This window comes from Astatotilapia calliptera, chromosome 15, assembly GCF_964374335.1.
Source record: "Astatotilapia calliptera chromosome 15, fAstCal68.1, whole genome shotgun sequence".
Lineage (NCBI taxonomy): Eukaryota > Metazoa > Chordata > Actinopteri > Cichliformes > Cichlidae > Astatotilapia > Astatotilapia calliptera.
The window spans coordinates 34021024-34040841 of NC_137436.1; the positions used below are offsets into that span (position 1 = coordinate 34021024).

Sequence of the window (19818 nt, forward strand, 5' to 3'; positions counted from 1 at the left end):
TTCATTTTCCAGTCAATTTACATCCCCACCCTCACCTGTGGTCACAAGGTGTGGGCCGTGACTGAAAGAACAAGATCGCAGATACAAGCGGCGGAAATGAGCCTCCTCCAAAGGGTGGCTGGCCTCTCCCTTAGAAACAAGGTGAGGAGTCCAGTCACCCAGGAGGGGCTCAGAGCAGAGTTGCTGCTCCTCCACATCGAAAGGAGCCAGTTGAGGTGGTTTGGGCATCTGTCAAGGATGTCTCCTGGGCGCCTCCTGGGTGAGGTGAGGAGGAGGACTCAGGGCAGACCCAGGACATGCTGTAAGGACTATATCTCTCTGCTGGCATGGGAACACATGGGAACTGGTGTTTCCACGGACAAGCTGAAGGAGGTCATCATCGGTGTCTGTAATAAAGCAACAACACATGTACCAAGCTGAGTATCTAATAAAGTGGCAACATGAGTATCTGAACAGATATGATTACGATTAAGTGCACTGCATTCTCTGTTGTGGCTATGGGTTGTTTATAACTCCTGAAGGTCTGTCTAATAATTTGACAATAAATTTTAAGTATGCTGGTATTAGATTTGTTGAAACTGACTGTGTGATTTGCTGTTATTTGCTAATTTCTGAGGCAGGATTGACGGACTGGTGATAGAGAAAGTGATTTTTTTAGAGCATAATATATTATTTCGGGGATTCCCTTCTATTACATAATGAACCTTATAGAATAATGTTGTTGTATTATGGAAGTTGGGCGTTTGCCATTTGTAGTGAGACTAGTTCTTAAACAGCACTTTTCTACTTTACCTAAGCACTTACATGCCTCATTCACACAAGCACTTTTTCCAAAGCGTTCCAGCAAACATTCTCTCTGATGTTAAAACTGAGAGTGGACCACTATTATTCCATTAGTCTTTTTGTTAACTTTGATGTGTGTGTGTTTTTTTAAGGTGTAACATACAGACAAGACTGTGAGAAATTTTGTGGAGGCACCCAGTGAAAAGTTTTTAGATAAGTATACTCAAGACTATCTGTTAAACAACTGCTCAGAATTATAAAATAGGTTTTGAGAATAAAGTCTTAAAAGAATGTGTGAAAGTACATTGTAAAAGTATTTTAATAATAATTAAATGTGTTGTGTGAGGCTTTAGATATTGCTTCTTCCTCAAGGACACTGAGGACTTACCATCGTTAAGCCCTGGAGTTTTGTTTTGTGACTTTTTTTGAAGAAACTGGAATTGGAAAAAATAAAAGAAGCTTTGGAAAAGGAAAATCTAAAACCAGTAAAAACCAGAGGTGGAGTTTAGTTAAAGAAGGCATGCTGAATGATGGTGTTGTGCACATGGGCGTTGGGCATTAAGTGTCTGGTATCTGATTTTCTGCATAACTTGTAGTTGTTCCCTAAATTTAATAAGAGCGATTCAGAGAGGTTTTTTTCAGTGTTTGAATGTTTGGCTGTGGCTCTGTTGCACTGGAGTTTTTACCAGCAATACACAAGGAGGTTATTCTTCTTTGAGCAACACAGACTGTTTTAATCTGCTGTTCTGAAGTAGTACTAGATGAAAGTAGCCATGTGACAGATTTTCAGGTGAGACAGAATTGGCTGTAGCAGAGGAATGCTCAGATTTTGCTCAGTTCAGGTAAAAATTTGTACATTTTGTCAAAAGTGAAGAAAAATGGTTCTGGCTCAGAAGGCTAAAGGAAAGAATAAAAAGTTCAGCATACCACTGACCCCATCACAAGACACACACACACACACACACACTTACACTTCTTTGCCTTTTTAACTTGAGTCACATGTGGTCTTCAAGCTGCACCTTAGCTCTCTGCACACATGTGGTTTGATTTAGTGCTGTGGAAAGATTAAATGGGAAAGTTGGAAATGTGAAAAAGAGCCATGTCCTTCCTATTATGAAATTTAACTCAATTTGTCAGAAACCAAAGGTACCCTTTAAGAATAACTACCTCTGGAGCCAAACAACTCTCATGGATCTGGATTATGACTTGGTTTAAGAGGTGATCAGAAAGTGTTGAAAGCATTAAGTGTAGACTATTCTACAAATGCCATCACAGTGACGTTATAAAACATCTAATCTTAAAATTGAAAATGTATGTCTGTTTATATTTGGTAGCGCAAGTCACATGTCACATTCTTTGTAATCTTGCCTCTGTACACCACAAAAGTGGATTTTAAATGAAACAATCAAGATGTATGTGAAGTGAAGATTTTGATCTATAATTAAAGGAGTTAAATTTTTATGCATAGTAATACATTTTAGCAATATATAATTCACCAAACAAGTGAAACAAACTACAAAAAACATAAGCATATATCCATCCATCCATTCGCTTCCGCTTATCCTTTTCAGGGTCGCGGGGGGCGCTGGAGCCTATCTCAGCTGTCAGCTGAGGCGGGGCACATTTTTTTATTCAAAAATAATAATTCAAGAACTTTAGCTAAGGAAAAAATATTAATTTTACTTGGCAAACCTTTTGACAGCTCTAGCAATAAGAGCTGTCAAAAATATAAATTAGTCACACTGTCTGACAATTGACCTGCTCATCTCCAGCTACATGCAGGACTTGCAATTGGCAAGTGTTATTTCTCTTTAAGCTTGTAAAACAAAAAATAAAGATAGAAAAAACTGAAACCTAACTTACCATAAAAGTAAACTGTAATGACATGTTGTACAATAAAGGGCTATTCTATACATGTCTAAATATGTCTGTTCTAAAAATGTTAAAGATGAAAAATATTTTTTGTAGAATAAACCTTGACTAACATAACATTAATCAACACCAAAAATTTTATGTGAGGTAAATAAGTATTTTTGAAAACATCTTAACATAGATGACATAATGTACTTTAACAGTTCTTTATTGGCAGGTGTTTAGTTCTAACAACAGCAATGGCTAATAATGGCCACATATTAAAAAAAAAATCAATCACTGCTTAAGAAAGAAAAATGTTTATTGGTTAAAGAAGTATTTAAAAACGTTTTATTTTACCGTCATATACTCACACTTTACAGCAGTGGACCCCACACATGAGCATTGTCTGAATACTTGCAAGCAGTAATTATTGCTTCTCTTCTGTCATTGAACAACATTACTGTACCTCACCGAGATATTTGGTGATTAAAAGTCTGATGTTATTGATTATAATAATGTCTGTGTTATAAAATAAATTAGTAACATGTTCATCATGTCATCAGAAAACCACATACTATGTGTATCATAATGCTTCTCAGTCTCCCATGTCTCAGTGCAACTCCTATTGTAGCCAAAATATCAGTTACATATGCAAATACTCCAAAACAATGACCAACTGGCAATTGAAGCAAAATCGCAGTAAAAGACATTCAAATTGAGATTTATCTTAGTGTTTGGTAGTTGTGGAGCTACACTGGCATATCTTTATTAGAAATGACTAAATATTAGTCCGCATCTATAAGCAGTCTTCTACAAACTCACATTTTGATTGCGACACAGTTAGCTTGATTTACATTCCTAAATATCTACTTCTCAAGCAGCAAATTAAATTGAGCTACACTAAGTTTGAAAAACAAAAAAAAATCGAATATGTAAAATGCAGAAAATCATTCGAGTGTCTTTGTTTCTCACAATAGGTTAAAAAAAAGGAACACATTTCAGCAAATGACTGACAGTAATAAAGCCTTTCTTAATAGAACAAACATATTTTGCTGAGTGACAGCAGCTTGCTACCATCATCCCTGCCACCCCTGTGCACACTTCAAAACATGATAAAAGCACTAAAACCTTACACTACACAAATTCAAAGTTTATCAGATAATAAACAATATTATCTGACATATTACCTGATAATAAACGGCAATAAACAGTTTGTGGGGGACTTGTTTGCTTTACTGAGTAGTAGTCAATTTTCTGTCTTAGTGGTAGTTCTCCTAAAGATCCTGGCAATAAATATTAATTTACAAAACATATAAACCCTTTACTGTTAGTCACTGTCAAAGAATTAACCAAGTTATTTATACAACAGCATTGAGCAATAACTTTGTGTTGTGACTAGGGCAACTGACAAATTAGAAGAAATCAACACATCTTTGGGTGAATGAAAATGAGAATGAAAGTAAAGAAACTGAACCAAACTGCACTGATTGGTTGTGGTACCACACTTCATAACTGCACTACAAAACTCAATTTTAAACAGTGTGTTTTTGTTATCCCAAATTCTCTATTGCATGACATTTATATCATTTGACAACATTAGGAAATTTAGATGCACAGGTATGAAGATTTGTGGCTCGCTGTCGTTTATCAGACAAATACAGTGTTCACTGATCTCGACTAAACATAAATGAAACTGAGTGTGTAGTAGCCACTTTACAAAACATTAATGCTGCAAAGCTACTAATGCTTCATACTATCGTATTTCATGAAAAAGGACATCATCAACTGGAAAAACATGAGGAACATTGAAAGAAACAAAAACAGTAAATCTTTTATGTAATATCAGTAAATTGAAACCAAAGCTGTCAACTTATGGGGCTGTGTTCTTGAACAGATTATTAATGTTGGTTGTGTTATACTCTTTCAAATCCCAATTCGTGTGGCTACAATATTCTCTTGAGGCTGGGTTAAAAGCACTAAAAAGTAAAACTCAGTCAGAAAATACTTGTACCTTTGATATTATTACATAATGGTTTTAATGTTTCTTGAACTGACTAAAAGTCTCTATATTGAAGACGGTGATTGAGATTAGTCACACCTCTCAAATAAACCTATGTGATAAAGTGTTTCCTGATGTTTCTGGCTTCAACCAGAAATTCTGTCAGCCAGAGAGAGGTGGAAAGAGACGAAACCGTGTTTTAAACATCCAGGTCATCTGGCCTGGCTCGGCTGCTCATTCTGCTGCTGGCCCTGCTACAAGGCCTGGCATCCATCAACCCTATCGGCTGCAGCTCGTGTCCTGCTGAGGAAGACAGTTTCTTATGCTCGTGGGTATCATCTGGGAAATCAAAGGCTTGTGCGTGGGAGTTTGAAATAGTGCTTCCTCCACCAGTCTGTCCAAGACGGTTCTGTTCTGTAGAGTAGTTAGCCCAGTTCTGCTCGTTGGCCTGCTTATTATAATTACGGCACGAGCCAGTTCCCCGCTCCCCTGTGGCAAGCTTGTAGCCAGGGGGGGACATTGGTGAGAGTGGGGCAGTTGGGGATGAGCAGCCATTATAGTAGGCATACTTCGTAGTAGAGAGTTCTTTAGGGGTAGGGCTTAAGGTGCCTCCGCTGGGGTAGAGTGTGGGTTGTTGTTTGCCTTTTACACGATCTTTGATCCTCTTAAAGAACACATAGAAAAGTTCAATGACATTGAGCAGCAATGACACCAGTGAGACCACCAACATGAAAATAATGAATACGGTCTTCTCTGTGGGACGAGACAAGAAACAGTCCACTCGGTGTGGACATGGGTTCCTCTCACAGGTGTAGACTGCACTCAGACTGAACCCATATATGTACCACTGAATAACCAGGAAGCCCACTTCAAACATAGACTTGAAAAAAATGCTCACTATATAGGTTCTAAGGAGGGCTCCTTTCATCTTGACTTTGCCATGTTCCTCAATACCATACTTTAGCTTTTTCATCTCAATTTTCTTTAAAGGTATGTCGACGTCACCTCCGTCATTTTGCACAGCTTTGAGATCCTCTTCTTTCCTGTTGAGTTTCTGCTCTTTCCTGTTCAGATAGAAGACATGAGCCAGGTATAGAAGTGTAGGTGTCGACACAAAAATAATCTGGAGAACCCAGAAGCGAACGTGGGAAATGGGGAAGGATTTATCGTAACAGACATTTTCACACCCAGGCTGCTGGGTGTTACACTTGAAGGCTGACTGCTCATCTCCCCAGGCCGATTCGACTGCAGTACCGAGCACCAGGATCCTGAATATGAAGAGCACCGACAGCCAGACCTTCCCACCAGCAGTAGAGTAAGCCTGAACTTTGTCCAGCAGACGACCCAGAGCACTCCAGTCACCCATGTTCAGGGAGTATTAGCTAGTGCGAAAAAAGAACAATGTTGAAGTGGTTGCAGTGTACAAACTGTGTTACACAAACAGTTATCAAAGTTAGGAGCAGGAACCCTGTTTTTAGGAAAGATCCCTAAGCTTCTTGCCATTAGCTTTATTTTGGGTTATTTTTTCCACAACTATCCAAAAAACTAAATTGCGCTGAATAATACAAAGTCTGATGTCTCATCAGTACTCAAAATAATTTGGTATATTCAGTTTAATGTCGCCTTTGAAAGAGGTCATACTATTTTAAGACGTCACGGAATCGTTTTCAGCAGGCACACCAAAAAGTAGACTGTACTGTTAATTATACTACCAAATGATAAATCACATGCTTGTAACACATAATACACACACATTAAGACATGTTACTTCAGAGAGCAATGGCAGCGTTGGATATATGTTTGTAAGGCAACTTTTGCGGGGAAGTGTGAAACAGCAGCCTAATCCCCATGGTGCCTGTAGTAAGTAAGTAACTGCATGTGATCTCACTTATACATGTAAATGGTAAATGCACTGGTGCTTTCTATCTAATATTACACACATTCACACTCCAGTGGACATGTCTCACGCAGACTAGTGCAGCCAGGAGTTGAACCACCAGTCTTCAAATTAGTAGATGACCTGTTCTGTCTCCTTAGCTGACAAGTTATACACAATGCAATGTATTTCTGTGAACATTAATTGGAAATGTGAAAATTAACTTTAGTTTGGGAGTGTTTGGCCTTTATATTTAAATATAAGAATTGCGAAATTTGAGCTACTAAGAATTTAAGATAAATTAAGCTTTCATTGGTATTAGATAGGGAACACATCCCGCCACTTTCCACATGAATGAGTTTGTTTGAGTGAAATGATCAAGACAAAGCAGAACAATGGACTCCAACACAATGACCTACTCAGCAAACCACTCAAAAGTACTAAGAGTACTATGGTTTTCATTGAAAAGAAACAATGTTCAAGGGAAAAGAGAGTGAGCCCTAACTCTGAGTTTCCTGACTTCAGTGGCTTTTAAGCAAAGCAATAAATGCTACAAGAGAGGCAGAGAATTTGAAATATAAAAAGAACTTTCATTAAATTAAAATCGAAAAGAGGTCATTGGCCCACTACATAAATAAAAAATCGAGATAGTAAAAACACACAAATAAATAAATAAATCTGGCTTTTATCAGCCATTGCTCCTTGTAGATGTAAACCAGGTTGTAAAAACGAAAAAAGCTGACAAAGCATTCACCTTGGAGAAAGGGATACTCAAAGTTTCTAAGACAAGACGCATGTGGTCTAGAGCGCACCGGAGTTTATCCGAATATTTCTAAGAGCAACAGGCGGACAGCGTTTTCCTTCGGACGCGTTTTTTTTTTAAAGCCAAACTTTCTTTTACTTACCTGGAAAGTTACAGAGACAAAAAAGGTGGCCCGTTCCCCGCCACTTGGCAAAGTTAAAATCCAAGTTTGGCATCAGTAGGAAAACTGAGTCGAACTTGTCAAACTTCCCTTATAACGGTGCCGTCAGAGAAGTTACAGTCACCTGATCTCTACGTCAAGACCGAAGCCCCTGCTGCTGGGAGGGCAAAGAAAAAAAGACTCCTACAGAAACAGCCAATGTGTGGTGTTTCGGGCTTTATTGCTTCATAAGCACATGAGAACACGTACCATCACGTGGAACTAATGTTAAAACGCAGGGTTACAAATATAAAATACCTCGACCCAACAGATATACCTCCTGTGTGCAAACTACTTTGACATGTATTTGCGTCAGTACATCAGTAGGAGAATGTAACTATGTAGCTACAATTCTTCTTCACATTTCTCTGGCAGCTGGGAATACTTGCTACTGTGCAGATGATAGTTAAAAAAAAGGTAAAGGGGTCCATGTGAAAAAGACAATAGGTAACGTACAAACCTGCCTATCAGTTCAAAAAAAACACAAACACTTTAAAACAGGACCTTCTACTACTTATATACTCATATATACTTGGGCGGTTTCTGTTTCACTGTGTATAATATAGTGCTCATATTGCCAATAAAGCCCGTTTTTTAGGCCTTACACAGGGTCCTGGTTATGCTTCACCGAGCACTCAAACTGAAATTCCTCATTTAATTTTTAGTAACTTTCCATTAAACCATTCTGGGCTCCCATAACACACTTGATTGGTACACAGCACCATCTAGTGATGAAAATAAAATAATGCAGGTGTTGTATCAAATAGAATAGTGTGTGGTGCTCCACACCAATTGTGCAGGAACAAAATATAAATAGAATACAACAGGAATATATATATATATATACATACATATATACATATATATACATACATATATGTATACATACATACATATACATATACATACATATATACATATATACATATACATATATATATATATATATATATATATGTATATATATATATATACATATATACATATACATATATACATATATATATATATATATATATGGGTGACTGGAGTGCTCAGAGATCTCTACTCATCTCTGTGAGATGTTAGACGGATCAGCTGCTAACTGAGATTTCTTTGCTTATTTTTGCCATGTTAGATTCAAGAGGATTTGGATTTCTGTTGTCTTCCTGCTGAATTACAACTTCCAAAGAATTCTACTGTTTTTCTATGGATTATAACTTTGAGAAGATTTCCACTGTATTCTTGCTCGATTGAATCCACTGGACTATTATTATCAACATGAACCAGAGATAAGTGCATCTTCAGGCCTGGATAGATTGTTCTCTCCTCAACCTCTCTCATCTCAAGGACCACAACAAATGAGAATGGAGAATTCAAGTGCTTTGATTATTTTATTATTTTTGATTTGGCTTTTGCTTTTCTCCTACTAAATGGTCTAATAAAACAATACTGCATTCAACAAGTCTAAATTGTGGACATTCCTATTTTAATCTCTTGTGAAGGAGTAACAGTAAAAACCTGCATATTATAAGATCACTCAAAGGGATTCTTACAGGTTACAAGATCCTTGGGGTCTCCCATTAATTTAGTGTCCAGGCTACCAAGTTAAACCCAGTTAGTTACCAAGTACACATATTTAGAGGAGAGCTGCTGATAACAGGTGTGGCTAAAGATTTTCTACACCAGTCTTTGACTGGGTTATGTTGTTGAACCAAAGGAAAGTGTGGGGAATCAAAAATAAATAGTGATGTACTCACAGTGGTTTCCTGAGAGATGAAGTGAGATGGGTTTGATGTGAAGTATGATGTTGGTGAGATCTTGGCCGTTCAGAGTCTCGGGGAGAGAAACCAAGGGTGTGCCTAATTGCTTAGCTAGATTAGAATCCAAAAAAAACGTTGCTCTACCCTGGAGTTGACTAATGCCTGGAGTTAATATTTTACAATGGATCGTAACAGGAATCAATAATCAAGGTAGGGATGAGTTCATTTATAACAATCACCCTATTTCCAGCCACTATCCTCCTGCTCTGCTCCTCAAGTGTCAAATGAAACACTTTAAAGAGCAGCACTGCTCAACACTTCATTTGAAACAGTTATTCATTCCAGTGAGAGATATCTCATTGGAATTAATAAATGCCTGTGCCCACTGCAGCGCTCTGCCTCTCATGCAAAATCAGAGGCACAAGTTTTGCAAAGCCATTCAAAGGTCATCATACACAAAGTTATAAAACCCAGTTTGTTTTCTCCACCTCACCAGAGAAAGTTTCGAGTTATGTCAGAACTTTCTCAGTGGGCTCTGGCAGAGAAAGCTGAGGTGGAGAAGTAGTTGAATTAGACAGAGCTGACTCCACCGCAAGTCACAGGAGCTTTGATTGGCAGGTGCAGTCTGCTGTGAATTGCAGAGAGAGTAGGAACGCTGAGAGGAGGTCCACCATTTACTTTCTAAAAGCAAAGAGTGACTGTTTCAAACTGACAGCTGGACTAACCAGCTGGCATTTTTTTTCCCAGTAAGTGAAATCTGTGTTTTCAAGGCTAATGTATGTCCTTAGCTAGGTAGCTAAAATGAGCCATTGGCTGTTGGAAAAAGTTCGTGATATGAATATGAATGAAGCTGCCCTTACTAAAGAAATCACTCCATTGTCCTTAAATGTTAATAAAGTCATGGGTTCGATATTAAAGCAGCAAGAAGTTTAGAGACCTGCAGCAGGCAGCTGAAGATGAGGCAGAAACAGAAAAGTCACTGGAACTGCTAAGTGTCCAACTAACTTTACTGTAATAGTAATAATTATTTAGCTGAACTTTACTTCAGCCTTCTGCGTAGAGCTGATCATTACATATGTGCAAACAGAAGCGTGTTTCTGTCTCTCTCCACACAAGCATTAACACCAACACTAACATTTATAAAATGGTGCACTACGATCTCCTGTTAACGGCCGATGTAATGCAGCTTTAATGGAAAATGAATTACTGAATGGACTGAAAATGTTCTCACTGTATTCTTCACTCAAAAACTGCCCATAGTATCAGATCCAGTTTACTAAAATCTCAGTTTGCTGATAACTCACAAAAAGAAACAGGATTCATGAAAAAATATTGCAAAAAATAATATTTATGTGCTGTAACCAAATGGTGACATTTGATATGATAAAGCAAAAGTTATGTTTAAGTTTTCCAATTTGTTTCAATTATTCAGGCTAAAAACCAGGTTAAATTATTCTTAATGAGGTATTGTTAAAATATACTGCACAGCTTACATCCTTTTAGCGAAATAATATGAATATGATACATTACCATGTCGTTAATAATTATAATTGCTGTTGGTTAGCCACTCCAAACTGGATGAAAATGGTGAAGCTGTCCCTGTCATTATAATTGGGTGACAGTAGTGACATCAGTAAAGAGTGTGGGTGGGACAGTCAGGCAGAGCAGGGAGGAATCTGATGATTTAGCAAGATTAGCCTGAATTATAACAAGGAAGTGAGAATAATCTGAGTTACAACCCAAGAACTGACTGGACTAGAGAGGACTCTTAGCGAGGTAGGAAAGTTTTCAAAACAAGAAGAGTCAATTTTGTATAAATAAAACTTAATCTTTGTTTGTATTATGAAAACAGAATTTAATTCTCTGATTATATTTGACAGTGTTCAGGAATTTAATTTTAACCGGATTTCACACATACACACAATCGGATACTGTCGATGTAATTCAGAATCGAAAACCTTTATAACATCCTTCTTTACTCCTTTACATTAGTTTGGTTACTATCAGCAAAGAAATATCTGCGGCAGTAAATTAAATTTCACTGTCTCTTGGTGGAACAGGAGAAAGCATATGATTGGGTGCCAAAAGAGGAACATGACATGAGGAAGTCAGGAGTAGCAGAGAAGCATGTGATAGTGATACAGGATATGTATGAAGAGTGGGGTTGGATTACATCTGGGATCGGCTCTAAGCCCTTTTTTTCTGCAGTGATAAAGGACAGATTAACTGATGAGGTGTGGTAGGAGTCTCTGTGAACTATACAGGTAACAGACATCATTATGAGGGTAGGGAGCAGGTGGAAAAGAGCCTGGAGGAGTGGTGGTATGCTCTGGGAGAGAGGACGAATAAAATTCAGTAGAAACAAGACAGAATATATGTATGTAAATGAGAGGACGACAGAAAGGTGAACATGTAAGGAGGAGAAATAGTGTGGGTAGCTGAATTTACATGCCTGGGTTCAGCCGTCCAAAACAACAGACAGTGAGCAAGAGAGGAAGCCAGGCAGGCTAGAGTGGGTCGAGTCTTCTCCATTCTGCCTATTTGCCAGTTTCAAAATTTGTAATTTGTTTCAGCTTTTGTGATTACAGGTGGAGATAGCTTCCAACAGGAGGACTTTGGCTTCAGGACAACCTTGAAGGCAGCATATTCTTTTCATTTGAATTGCACAAAAAGTAATCATTTATTTAAAAATTATGTTCTAAGTAGTACTTAAAAATAATTATACATTTAATTACGTTTTACAAATTATGTATGTGTATATACAGAGACACATGTATATATAAATATTGTATTATATATGTAATATTATATGTTTAAAGTGTGCCAATTACTCCCTTGTTCAAGTTTTAGCTAATGAGAATTGAGAAGCCTAAATTCAGAAAAATATACGTGGTAATGTAGAAGTCATGGGTTGTATTATAAAGTGGAGGTTGAATGATCAATAAGCAGTATTCATAATTGTATTACTATAATAATACATGTAACTCCTGAATGATCCATCATTGTTCAGCATACATTTGATTGAAATTTGTATGAATATATCACCTTAAATAATCCACCCAGTTTCAAATATGACTATATATTGCTCGTCTTTTTCTCGAGATTGACTTTTGTCACACAACTGCATATTCATTGTTGTGTTTTGTTTTCTCTCTTAAAGGCTGCTATTATGGGGGAGTGGTCCTTTCTGTCTGATTTGTTAGACAAGGTGCAGTTTCACTCCACCTTCTTGGGAAAGGTCTGGATGAGTGTTCTTTTTCTCTTCAGGATCTTCATTCTGGCAGCTGGTGTCGATAAAATATGGGGAGACGAACAATCAAACATGAAGTGTAATATCCTAACGCCTGGATGCAAGAATTCTTGCTATGATCACACCTTTCCTTTGTCTCATACACGCTTCTGGGTGCTCCAGATTCTCACTGTCTCCACGCCAACGCTTATCTATCTGGGCCACGTCTTACTAGTGATTCGTAAAGAGAACAAACGGAGAAGACGCCTGGAGGAAAAAAGGAAAAAGCAGGAGATGATTAAAGCCCCCAAGTATTCAAATGAACATGGCAAAGTGCACCTCAAAGGCGCCTTGCTGGTCAGCTACACGTTTCAATTGCTGTTCAAGATTTTGCTTGAAGTAGCATTCATTGTAGGACAGTACTACCTCTATGGCTTCATACTTATGCCAAATAAGGTTTCTTGTTTCAAGGACCCATGTAAGACAGAGGTACACTGCTTCATTAGTCGCTCCACAGAGAAAAGCGTCTTTATTATCTTCATGTTAGCAATGGCTGGGTTTTCTGTCATTTTAAACATTGTGGAGATATTTTACCTGATGATCTCAAAGATAAAGGAGAGGAAAAGAAGGACCAGCAGCTCCATTCCACCAGAGGGATTCAATCTCAACAACCCAAATCCCAATTCAACTGAGAGAGTTACATGGTGTTGAAAGACAGTGAGCTGACGTACACATTGACATAGGTCACTATCGTTAGTTACAACATCACTCAACATCTTCATTTGAATTTTACATCTTATTTCAGGTTTAAAATAAATCACCCACATCGGTTAAATTGTACATAGACAGCCAACGAGGTTAAATGCAGAAACTACTGAAAATGAGATGTGCTCGTATTCAAAGTTATAAACTGCCGATATTAAACGCTCACATACTGATCCATCTATCTTTAAAAGTACTAGTAGTTACTAGTAGTTAGGGGTTATCATGGCTAAGCAAGCACACACCTGACATGTACACTACATTCCCATGTTGCGCATCAATTTTCAACCGGAAAACCAGAAACGTAACCTTCTCTTGAACATGATCTACAAATGTCATTTGCAAAAATGTTGGGATTCTAATATCTGTTATTTGGTCATTTACTTCAACTTTCATCTAACAGCGAAAAACAAAATAAAGTGTCCAAGAGCACCTCAATCATGAACAAAATTAAACAGGTTCTAGATTATAATTCTCTCTGGATTTTGTGTTGTTCTCTAATTCTCCCGTATTTAACTTGTTGTGTAGAGGTACGGGGAAATAATTATAAAAATACACTAAATTCGCTTTTCATATTACAAAAAAAGGACAATTGGTATTACACATAAAGTTCAATATCCTCTTCATACAAACTTATTTTTACAGTCGAAATTATTAAAAGTTCATGACAGGGATGAGAGGGGTCATTAAATGACAAGAGGTGTTTTCAATGTGACAAGTCATCACTGTTATATATTGTTGTTAATGTGTATTACATATACTCAGGAAGAAGCTACATAACTACATGACTGAGCTATAAATATGTGAAGGGAGTGGGAGTAAATGCTCCATTTTGTATATATGTATTCATGTACTCTAAATAAACCATCAATCAATCAAACACTGAAATGCTATGTGTCAAGTTGGTCCTGGTATTGGAAATGGTGCACATTTTAAAAATACAAGTCAGCAAAGTTCAGGAGCAGCATACTGTTAGCCAGTTCTGAATCTTGGCTCCCGTGTATGAGCACTGACCCATGTAGTAAGCCTTAATTATACAGTGTTGATGGGATAGCTAAAGGGCGCAATGGCAGAGTAGTCATTCCTCTTATATTTCTTTGAAGTATGCTTGATGATCGGTGTCTGGGTCGCTTACACAGTTTGTCCTTTGTAATATAACGTCTCGGTGAACCAGTCTGCGTAGTCACATAAACTCCATGCTCATTGTGTGATGATAAATTTTTTGCAGACGTGAACCCAAGTTGATCCTAGCTAACTTGCAGAAAGTATAATCAAGGCCTTATCTCTTGTTGCAGGTGCCTAGTTAAACATTACCAAATATTCTCTGAATAACATTTTTTTTTTAAATTGATTGCAGTTTACATTATATGTTTGAAAATATGTGTTCCACAACACATATTTTCACATAATAGGCTAAAACAATGCTAACAAAAAGCTGAAAAAATATATACATAATTTTTTAGGTTTTAGGCGATCGTGGCTAAAGAGTTGGGAGTTCGCCTTGTAATCGGAAGGTTGCCGGTTCGAGCCCCGGCTTGGACAGTCTCGGTCGTTGTGTCCTTGGGCAAGACACTTCACCCGTTGCCTACTGGTGGTGGTCAGAGGGCCCGGTGGCGCCAGTGTCCGGCAGCCTCGCCTCTGTCAGTGTGCCCCAGGGTGGCTGTGGCTACAATGTAGCTTGCCATCACCAGTGTGTGAATGTGTGCGTGAATGGGTGGATGACTGGATATGTAAAGCGCTTTGGGGTCCTTAGGGACTAGTAAAGCGCTATATAAATACAGGCCATTTACCATTTACCATTTACTTAAAACTGAATATAAATAAAGGCCTTTAAGAAAAATATTAACAAAACACATGGATGTGTCTCACATTATGTTTATTTTATTTGCTGTACATAAAGATCTCGGTGAGCAACTCACTTTTAACAGGTGTTAAATGTGTTACACGTAGGTGTAATACAGAACAAGCAACTAAAAAAAAAAAAAGTTGTATTGAGCACATGTAAGGAAGGATATCTTACTATTATGAACACAGTACTTTTTCATTGTACAGGAGTAGAAAAAAAAAATAAAAAAATCACACTGCAGCTAGCTGGTGAAAACTGTGTGACTAGACACTATGCTAAAGAGCTAAACTCAAGTTTATATCCCAGGAAACTTTTCTGTCAAACTTATTCATTTCCTACAACCAGATTATGTTTTCTTCAGGAAAAAAGTTCTTTATCCACAAACGTTGTGATTTCAGACTTTGGCTTTTTTCAAAACCTCTTGGTCCCAGTCAGTGTCAAGAACATCATTATTTAACTCGGCAGACTCAAACAGAGACAATCCTGAGAATAGGCCTTTGGAACCACTACTATTACTATCCTGAGGACTCGTAAAACACTTTCTCTTTAGACTGGCAGTCCTTTGACAGTTAACTGAATCCCTAGTTACCATTTTTACAGTGTTGTTTTCAGTATGACTGAATTTGGTCTGTTTTACTTTGCACTCGGACATTGTTGTACTCGTTGACTTCATCCCTAGTTCACATTTCTTTGCTGGTGTGTAATCTGTTGCTGGGGGTATGGTTTGGCACTTCTTGCCTATGTGGTTGGCGATGTTTAGAATTTTGTGGACTTTTGAATTAGCTCTCAAACAATCAGCATCACCTTTTTTAAGCGTACTCTTTTCCATTTTTGTTTGAGCTGTTGTGGGTTCACTTGTCCAGATAGATGAGAATCCTGAGAGTTTAATTTCTGAGCTTGAGGAAGTTATACTGGTCTTCATCTGTTCTGATTGTAATGTAGTTTGATTAGTGATGCAAGCACTTGATTTTGAAAGTGGGGTGGAAGTAAATACATCTCTGTCATCACCAGTGCTGACTCTGGTTCTCTGACACAGGTGTGCGTCATTATGACTAATTGGTTTCTTTGTGTTAACGCTCACTGTCATTTGCTTTTCTGGACTGGCATTATTGTTATGGTTGTCAACTGAAGTTCTCATCTTACTTGGTTTGAACATGAATCTTGACAACTTTCCACGCAAGTCTATGTGTGTTTCAGCTTCGACTGCCATTTTCTCCCTTGGAACAGCGCTGCTCTTCCTACTTTCAGTCAGGTGCAATTTGTCCTCCTTTACATAGCTGTCTTTGTCAGTGGACAGGTTTGTCTCTAGTACATTTTCACTTTCATCCCCAAACACCAGCCTTTCTCTGTGTCCTTTTCCAACCTCTTTGTGAAATCGCTGATGTTTCAGGTCCAGTTGCCCAATGCCTTTATCTCCCATATTCTTAGAGTCCATTGTGCTTCTAGAAACCTTTTGAAAATGATATCCCAATGGCTCTGGATGTGCTTCATGCTTCTTTCTCTCATATTTCAGTATCTCCTCTTGGCTTTTAGAGATTTCTTCTGTAACGCTTTCATTTTTCTTACCTTGTATGTTTTGTTCTGAAACAGAGGTAATATTTCCAAAAACAACTGGAGCAACGGTCCTTCTCGAAGTCAACTTTTCAGATCGACAGCTTGATTGTCTGGTTACTTTACACACGTCTGTTCCACTTGAAATAGTTTTTGTATTTTCTTGAGGTGTAGTTATGGGTGAGGTCCTATCATTTGGGGACAGTGACAGAGAGGTGTGGAACCAGTTCGAGTCACTCCTCACTGTATTACCACTTTCCAAATTGCTAGTGTGTGTTTTGGAGTTTGCGTCACTGAGTAGATGCTTCAGTTTAGTAGTTGATGAATCACATTCAGGAGACTCTGATGTCTGGCTTTTTGACCTTAAGAGAAAAACAGCCTGCAGTTAAAATGATGATAGCTCCAAACACTCATGTGCACAAAGTTGAATCCATAAATAAACATTTCAAATCTGCTCCCAATTTGAACTCCACTGGCTACATTCATCACAAAGAATCATGTCATTAAGTGTCAAAGAATAATTATCTTATGTGTTTTTGTATACGTTTTATACAAGTAAAGACAGAAAATGGGGCCTAAAAGACTATAGATTATCAGTGGACGTCAAATCATTAGGTCATGATTTTGATGTCATGGGGGATTTCTTTGCAGAAAAGAGACAGTTACTAGCAGCACTGCTTATGCATTCAAATGTTGTGTAGCAGGAGGTAATAATCTAACATTGGGATTATCTTTGAAAGTTAACAAATTAAAAAAAAAACAACAACAACAAAAAACAAAACAAAACACCAATTTACTCACCTGGATAGTCTGTCTCGCTCCTTCTTAAGGAACAGTGGGAGGTTCAGTCCTTCGAGCAGTATCTGACACTGAGTTTGATACTGCTCAACAGGGTCAGCAGGAAATGAGGTGAATAAAGTATTCACATTTCCCTGCAGAGCGCCACCCTAAAAGAAGAACGTAATATGCAGTTACAGACTGACACAGCAGCGTGATGACAACACACCACAAAGTGAATGATATCAACCAGCTGGAAAACAAAGGAGACTAGAAGTGAGAATGTCATCTGTAAACTCATTTTACATTGTGGTCCACATACAGCCCACTTTACTTTTAAGTGGGCCAGAATGCTGAAAATTAGTATATCAAAAAGAAGTGTGACTTCATCACTCATTTACAACAAGTGAATGCTGCTGTAACTTATGAAAGCTCTGTCAGCACTCACTCTTAGATAGTGATAACTTTTCACTCGTTTAATTGTTTATCCATTTCTTGATTACTTTGGTGTAGTATGAATAGCTGTGAGAGTCTTTATAAGCACTTCACCAAAATTTATGGAAATACAATTCAAAGTTTATGTCCTCCTCTACATTTTCAGAGATGTCCAGTGGGCCAGATTGGAGTCTTGCCAGACCAATGCTGCAATTAAAGTGGGAGCTTCAACACAATATACAACGAACAGATTGCTTGCAGTATTGTATACAACTTTAGGCTAAAGCATCAAGTCTAAGCTTCAATGTGAGTAGATTTTCAGCAAGTAAAACTGTTTTAGATACGGTTATGTTAGGATTCTGTTTCAGTAAAGGCAATGAAAACCAAAAAATTAGGCAAGAAATGATCAGATGTGGAATTTATTTTTTCAAACTTAACAGCTGGTTTCATTCAAAAAAATTGCACAGACTTTAGTATCCTACCTTTAGTAAACACCGCTGCTAATTATTTTAGTATAATGATCATAGTACATACAAGTGGTGTGAAAACGTGTTTGCCCTGACTGAGCATAAATGCCAGGATCAGTACTACAGTCAACCGATAACAACAATTTTTTCTGGCAAAACTTCTCCTGTTTCTCCTAAGAAGTATAAAAGAGGGCTATGGTATCCGACCCTAGAAAACCACCAAGTCATTGGTCCAGGTATGTGGATGACACCTGGGTGAAAATCAAATTTCAGGATGTGCAACAATTCACGGATCACATTAACTCGCTGGAAAACCACATCAAATTCACCAGGGAGGATATGAAAAGTTGCTGGTTAGCCTTCTTAGACTGTGAGATCGCCATCAGTAATGGGGGACATTTAAAAGTTGATGTGTACTGTAAACATACGCATACGGATAGGGCTGTGCGATATGACCAAAATCTCATATCCCAATATAAGACATCTACCGTCCGATAACGATATAAATCACAAAAATTTTACATTTTCTGTAAATTATGTGAATCTCGGGCAGCTCGACTTGCGTGAAGTGTTTCCAGCTGGGCGTCGTGTACCTGGACTCGAGTGTTTAACCGATGCATGAAACGAGACATTTTTAGACATAAGTTGTAATGGCCGCCGTTTTCCTTGTGAGTATTTATTACACGACGTGCTGCCGGGAAAAGCCTGTTCTAACGTTTGAGTCTAAGGTTTATTTTTTAGCACCTGACGGCTCTTTTTTGCTTCTCATCCGTAAATAATCTGCTCTTTCGCGTGATTCAGTTTATTTTGAAAAGTCTCAATAGGATCTTGAGCTTTATTGTGAAAGGTTTATGTGGAAAATAAACAAGTGGACACGCGATGGTGTTACCGTCGTTGTTGCTAACGACAATGCATAAAAACAGGCGCTTGTCCGTCTGTAGTGTGGTTATATTAAATATAAGAGAAAGAGAGAACTTTAAGAAATTAATATAGCCACTACAGTGACCATCAAAACGATGAAAAAATATTGCCATAAACGGTTTATTTTGCGACACCACAAAACAAATGATTGCGTAAAATGAAACGATAGACATTTTTATATCGTCATCCGATATATATCGTTATATCGAACAGCCCTACATACAGATTAGTATTTAAGGTTTGACTCTCATCTTCCACTGGAGCATAAACTTGGAGTCATCAGGACACTACAACACAGAGCGAACGCCAACCCCACTGACACAACGGCCAGGGAAGCAGAAGAACATCACATCAAAAAGGCCCTGAGTAAATGTGGTTATCCTACACAGCAAATTCAAAAGTGTTAAATGTTTGGTGTTAATAGTCTCCTTGCAAAAGTAGAGTTAATTTTACTCTAAGTAGAGTCACATTCTTTTAATGTAACTCTGAGGTGTAAAATGATAGTAGTTAAAATCGAGTGTTAAAAATGAGTGTTTCTCTGTCAAATCTGGAGGTGTTACAATGGAAACATTAACTCTTGACCTCTTAACTCTGAACTCCTAGAGGGGCTATGA

The 19818-nt window shown here is 37.9% G+C and overlaps 3 protein-coding genes across 6 annotated transcripts in view; 1 reads left to right on the plus strand and 2 right to left on the minus strand.

Annotated features, from left to right (window-relative positions):
• Window positions 1-2938: 2938 nt before the first annotated feature.
• Window positions 2939-7555, minus strand: gja1b (gap junction protein alpha 1b). Its single transcript, XM_026142917.2, has 2 exons — window positions 7418-7555; window positions 2939-6018 (listed from the first exon to the last, which is right to left on the minus strand). Exon 2 carries the CDS (start codon window positions 6000-6002, stop codon window positions 4836-4838), a length of 1167 nt encoding a protein of 388 aa, XP_025998702.1. The 5' UTR covers window positions 6003-6018; window positions 7418-7555; the 3' UTR covers window positions 2939-4835.
• Window positions 7556-10936: 3381 nt separating this feature from the next.
• Window positions 10937-14087, plus strand: LOC113007124 (gap junction Cx32.2 protein-like). 2 transcript variants are annotated; one of them, XM_026143548.2, is made up of 3 exons: window positions 10937-10992; window positions 11805-11888; window positions 12377-14087. In XM_026143548.2, exon 3 carries the CDS (start codon window positions 12386-12388, stop codon window positions 13154-13156), a length of 771 nt encoding a protein of 256 aa, XP_025999333.1. In that variant the 5' UTR covers window positions 10937-10992; window positions 11805-11888; window positions 12377-12385; the 3' UTR covers window positions 13157-14087. The 2 variants fall into 2 exon arrangements, with proteins under 2 accessions (XP_025999333.1, XP_025999334.1); XM_026143549.2 differs by lacking the exon at window positions 10937-10992 and having other exon boundaries at window positions 11754-11888.
• A 979-nt stretch (window positions 14088-15066) lies between these two features.
• The window catches only part of mcm9 (minichromosome maintenance 9 homologous recombination repair factor), a 32785-nt gene continuing 28033 nt past the window's right edge, over window positions 15067-19818 (minus strand). For all 3 annotated transcript variants that reach the window (XM_026142778.2, XM_080290051.1, XM_080290052.1), the window contains 2 exons: window positions 17406-17551; window positions 15067-16966 (listed from right to left, as the gene is read on the minus strand). In XM_026142778.2, the coding sequence (XP_025998563.2) occupies window positions 15448-16966; window positions 17406-17551 (1665 nt within the window). In that variant the 3' untranslated portion in view covers window positions 15067-15447. The remainder of the gene's footprint in view (window positions 16967-17405; window positions 17552-19818) is intronic.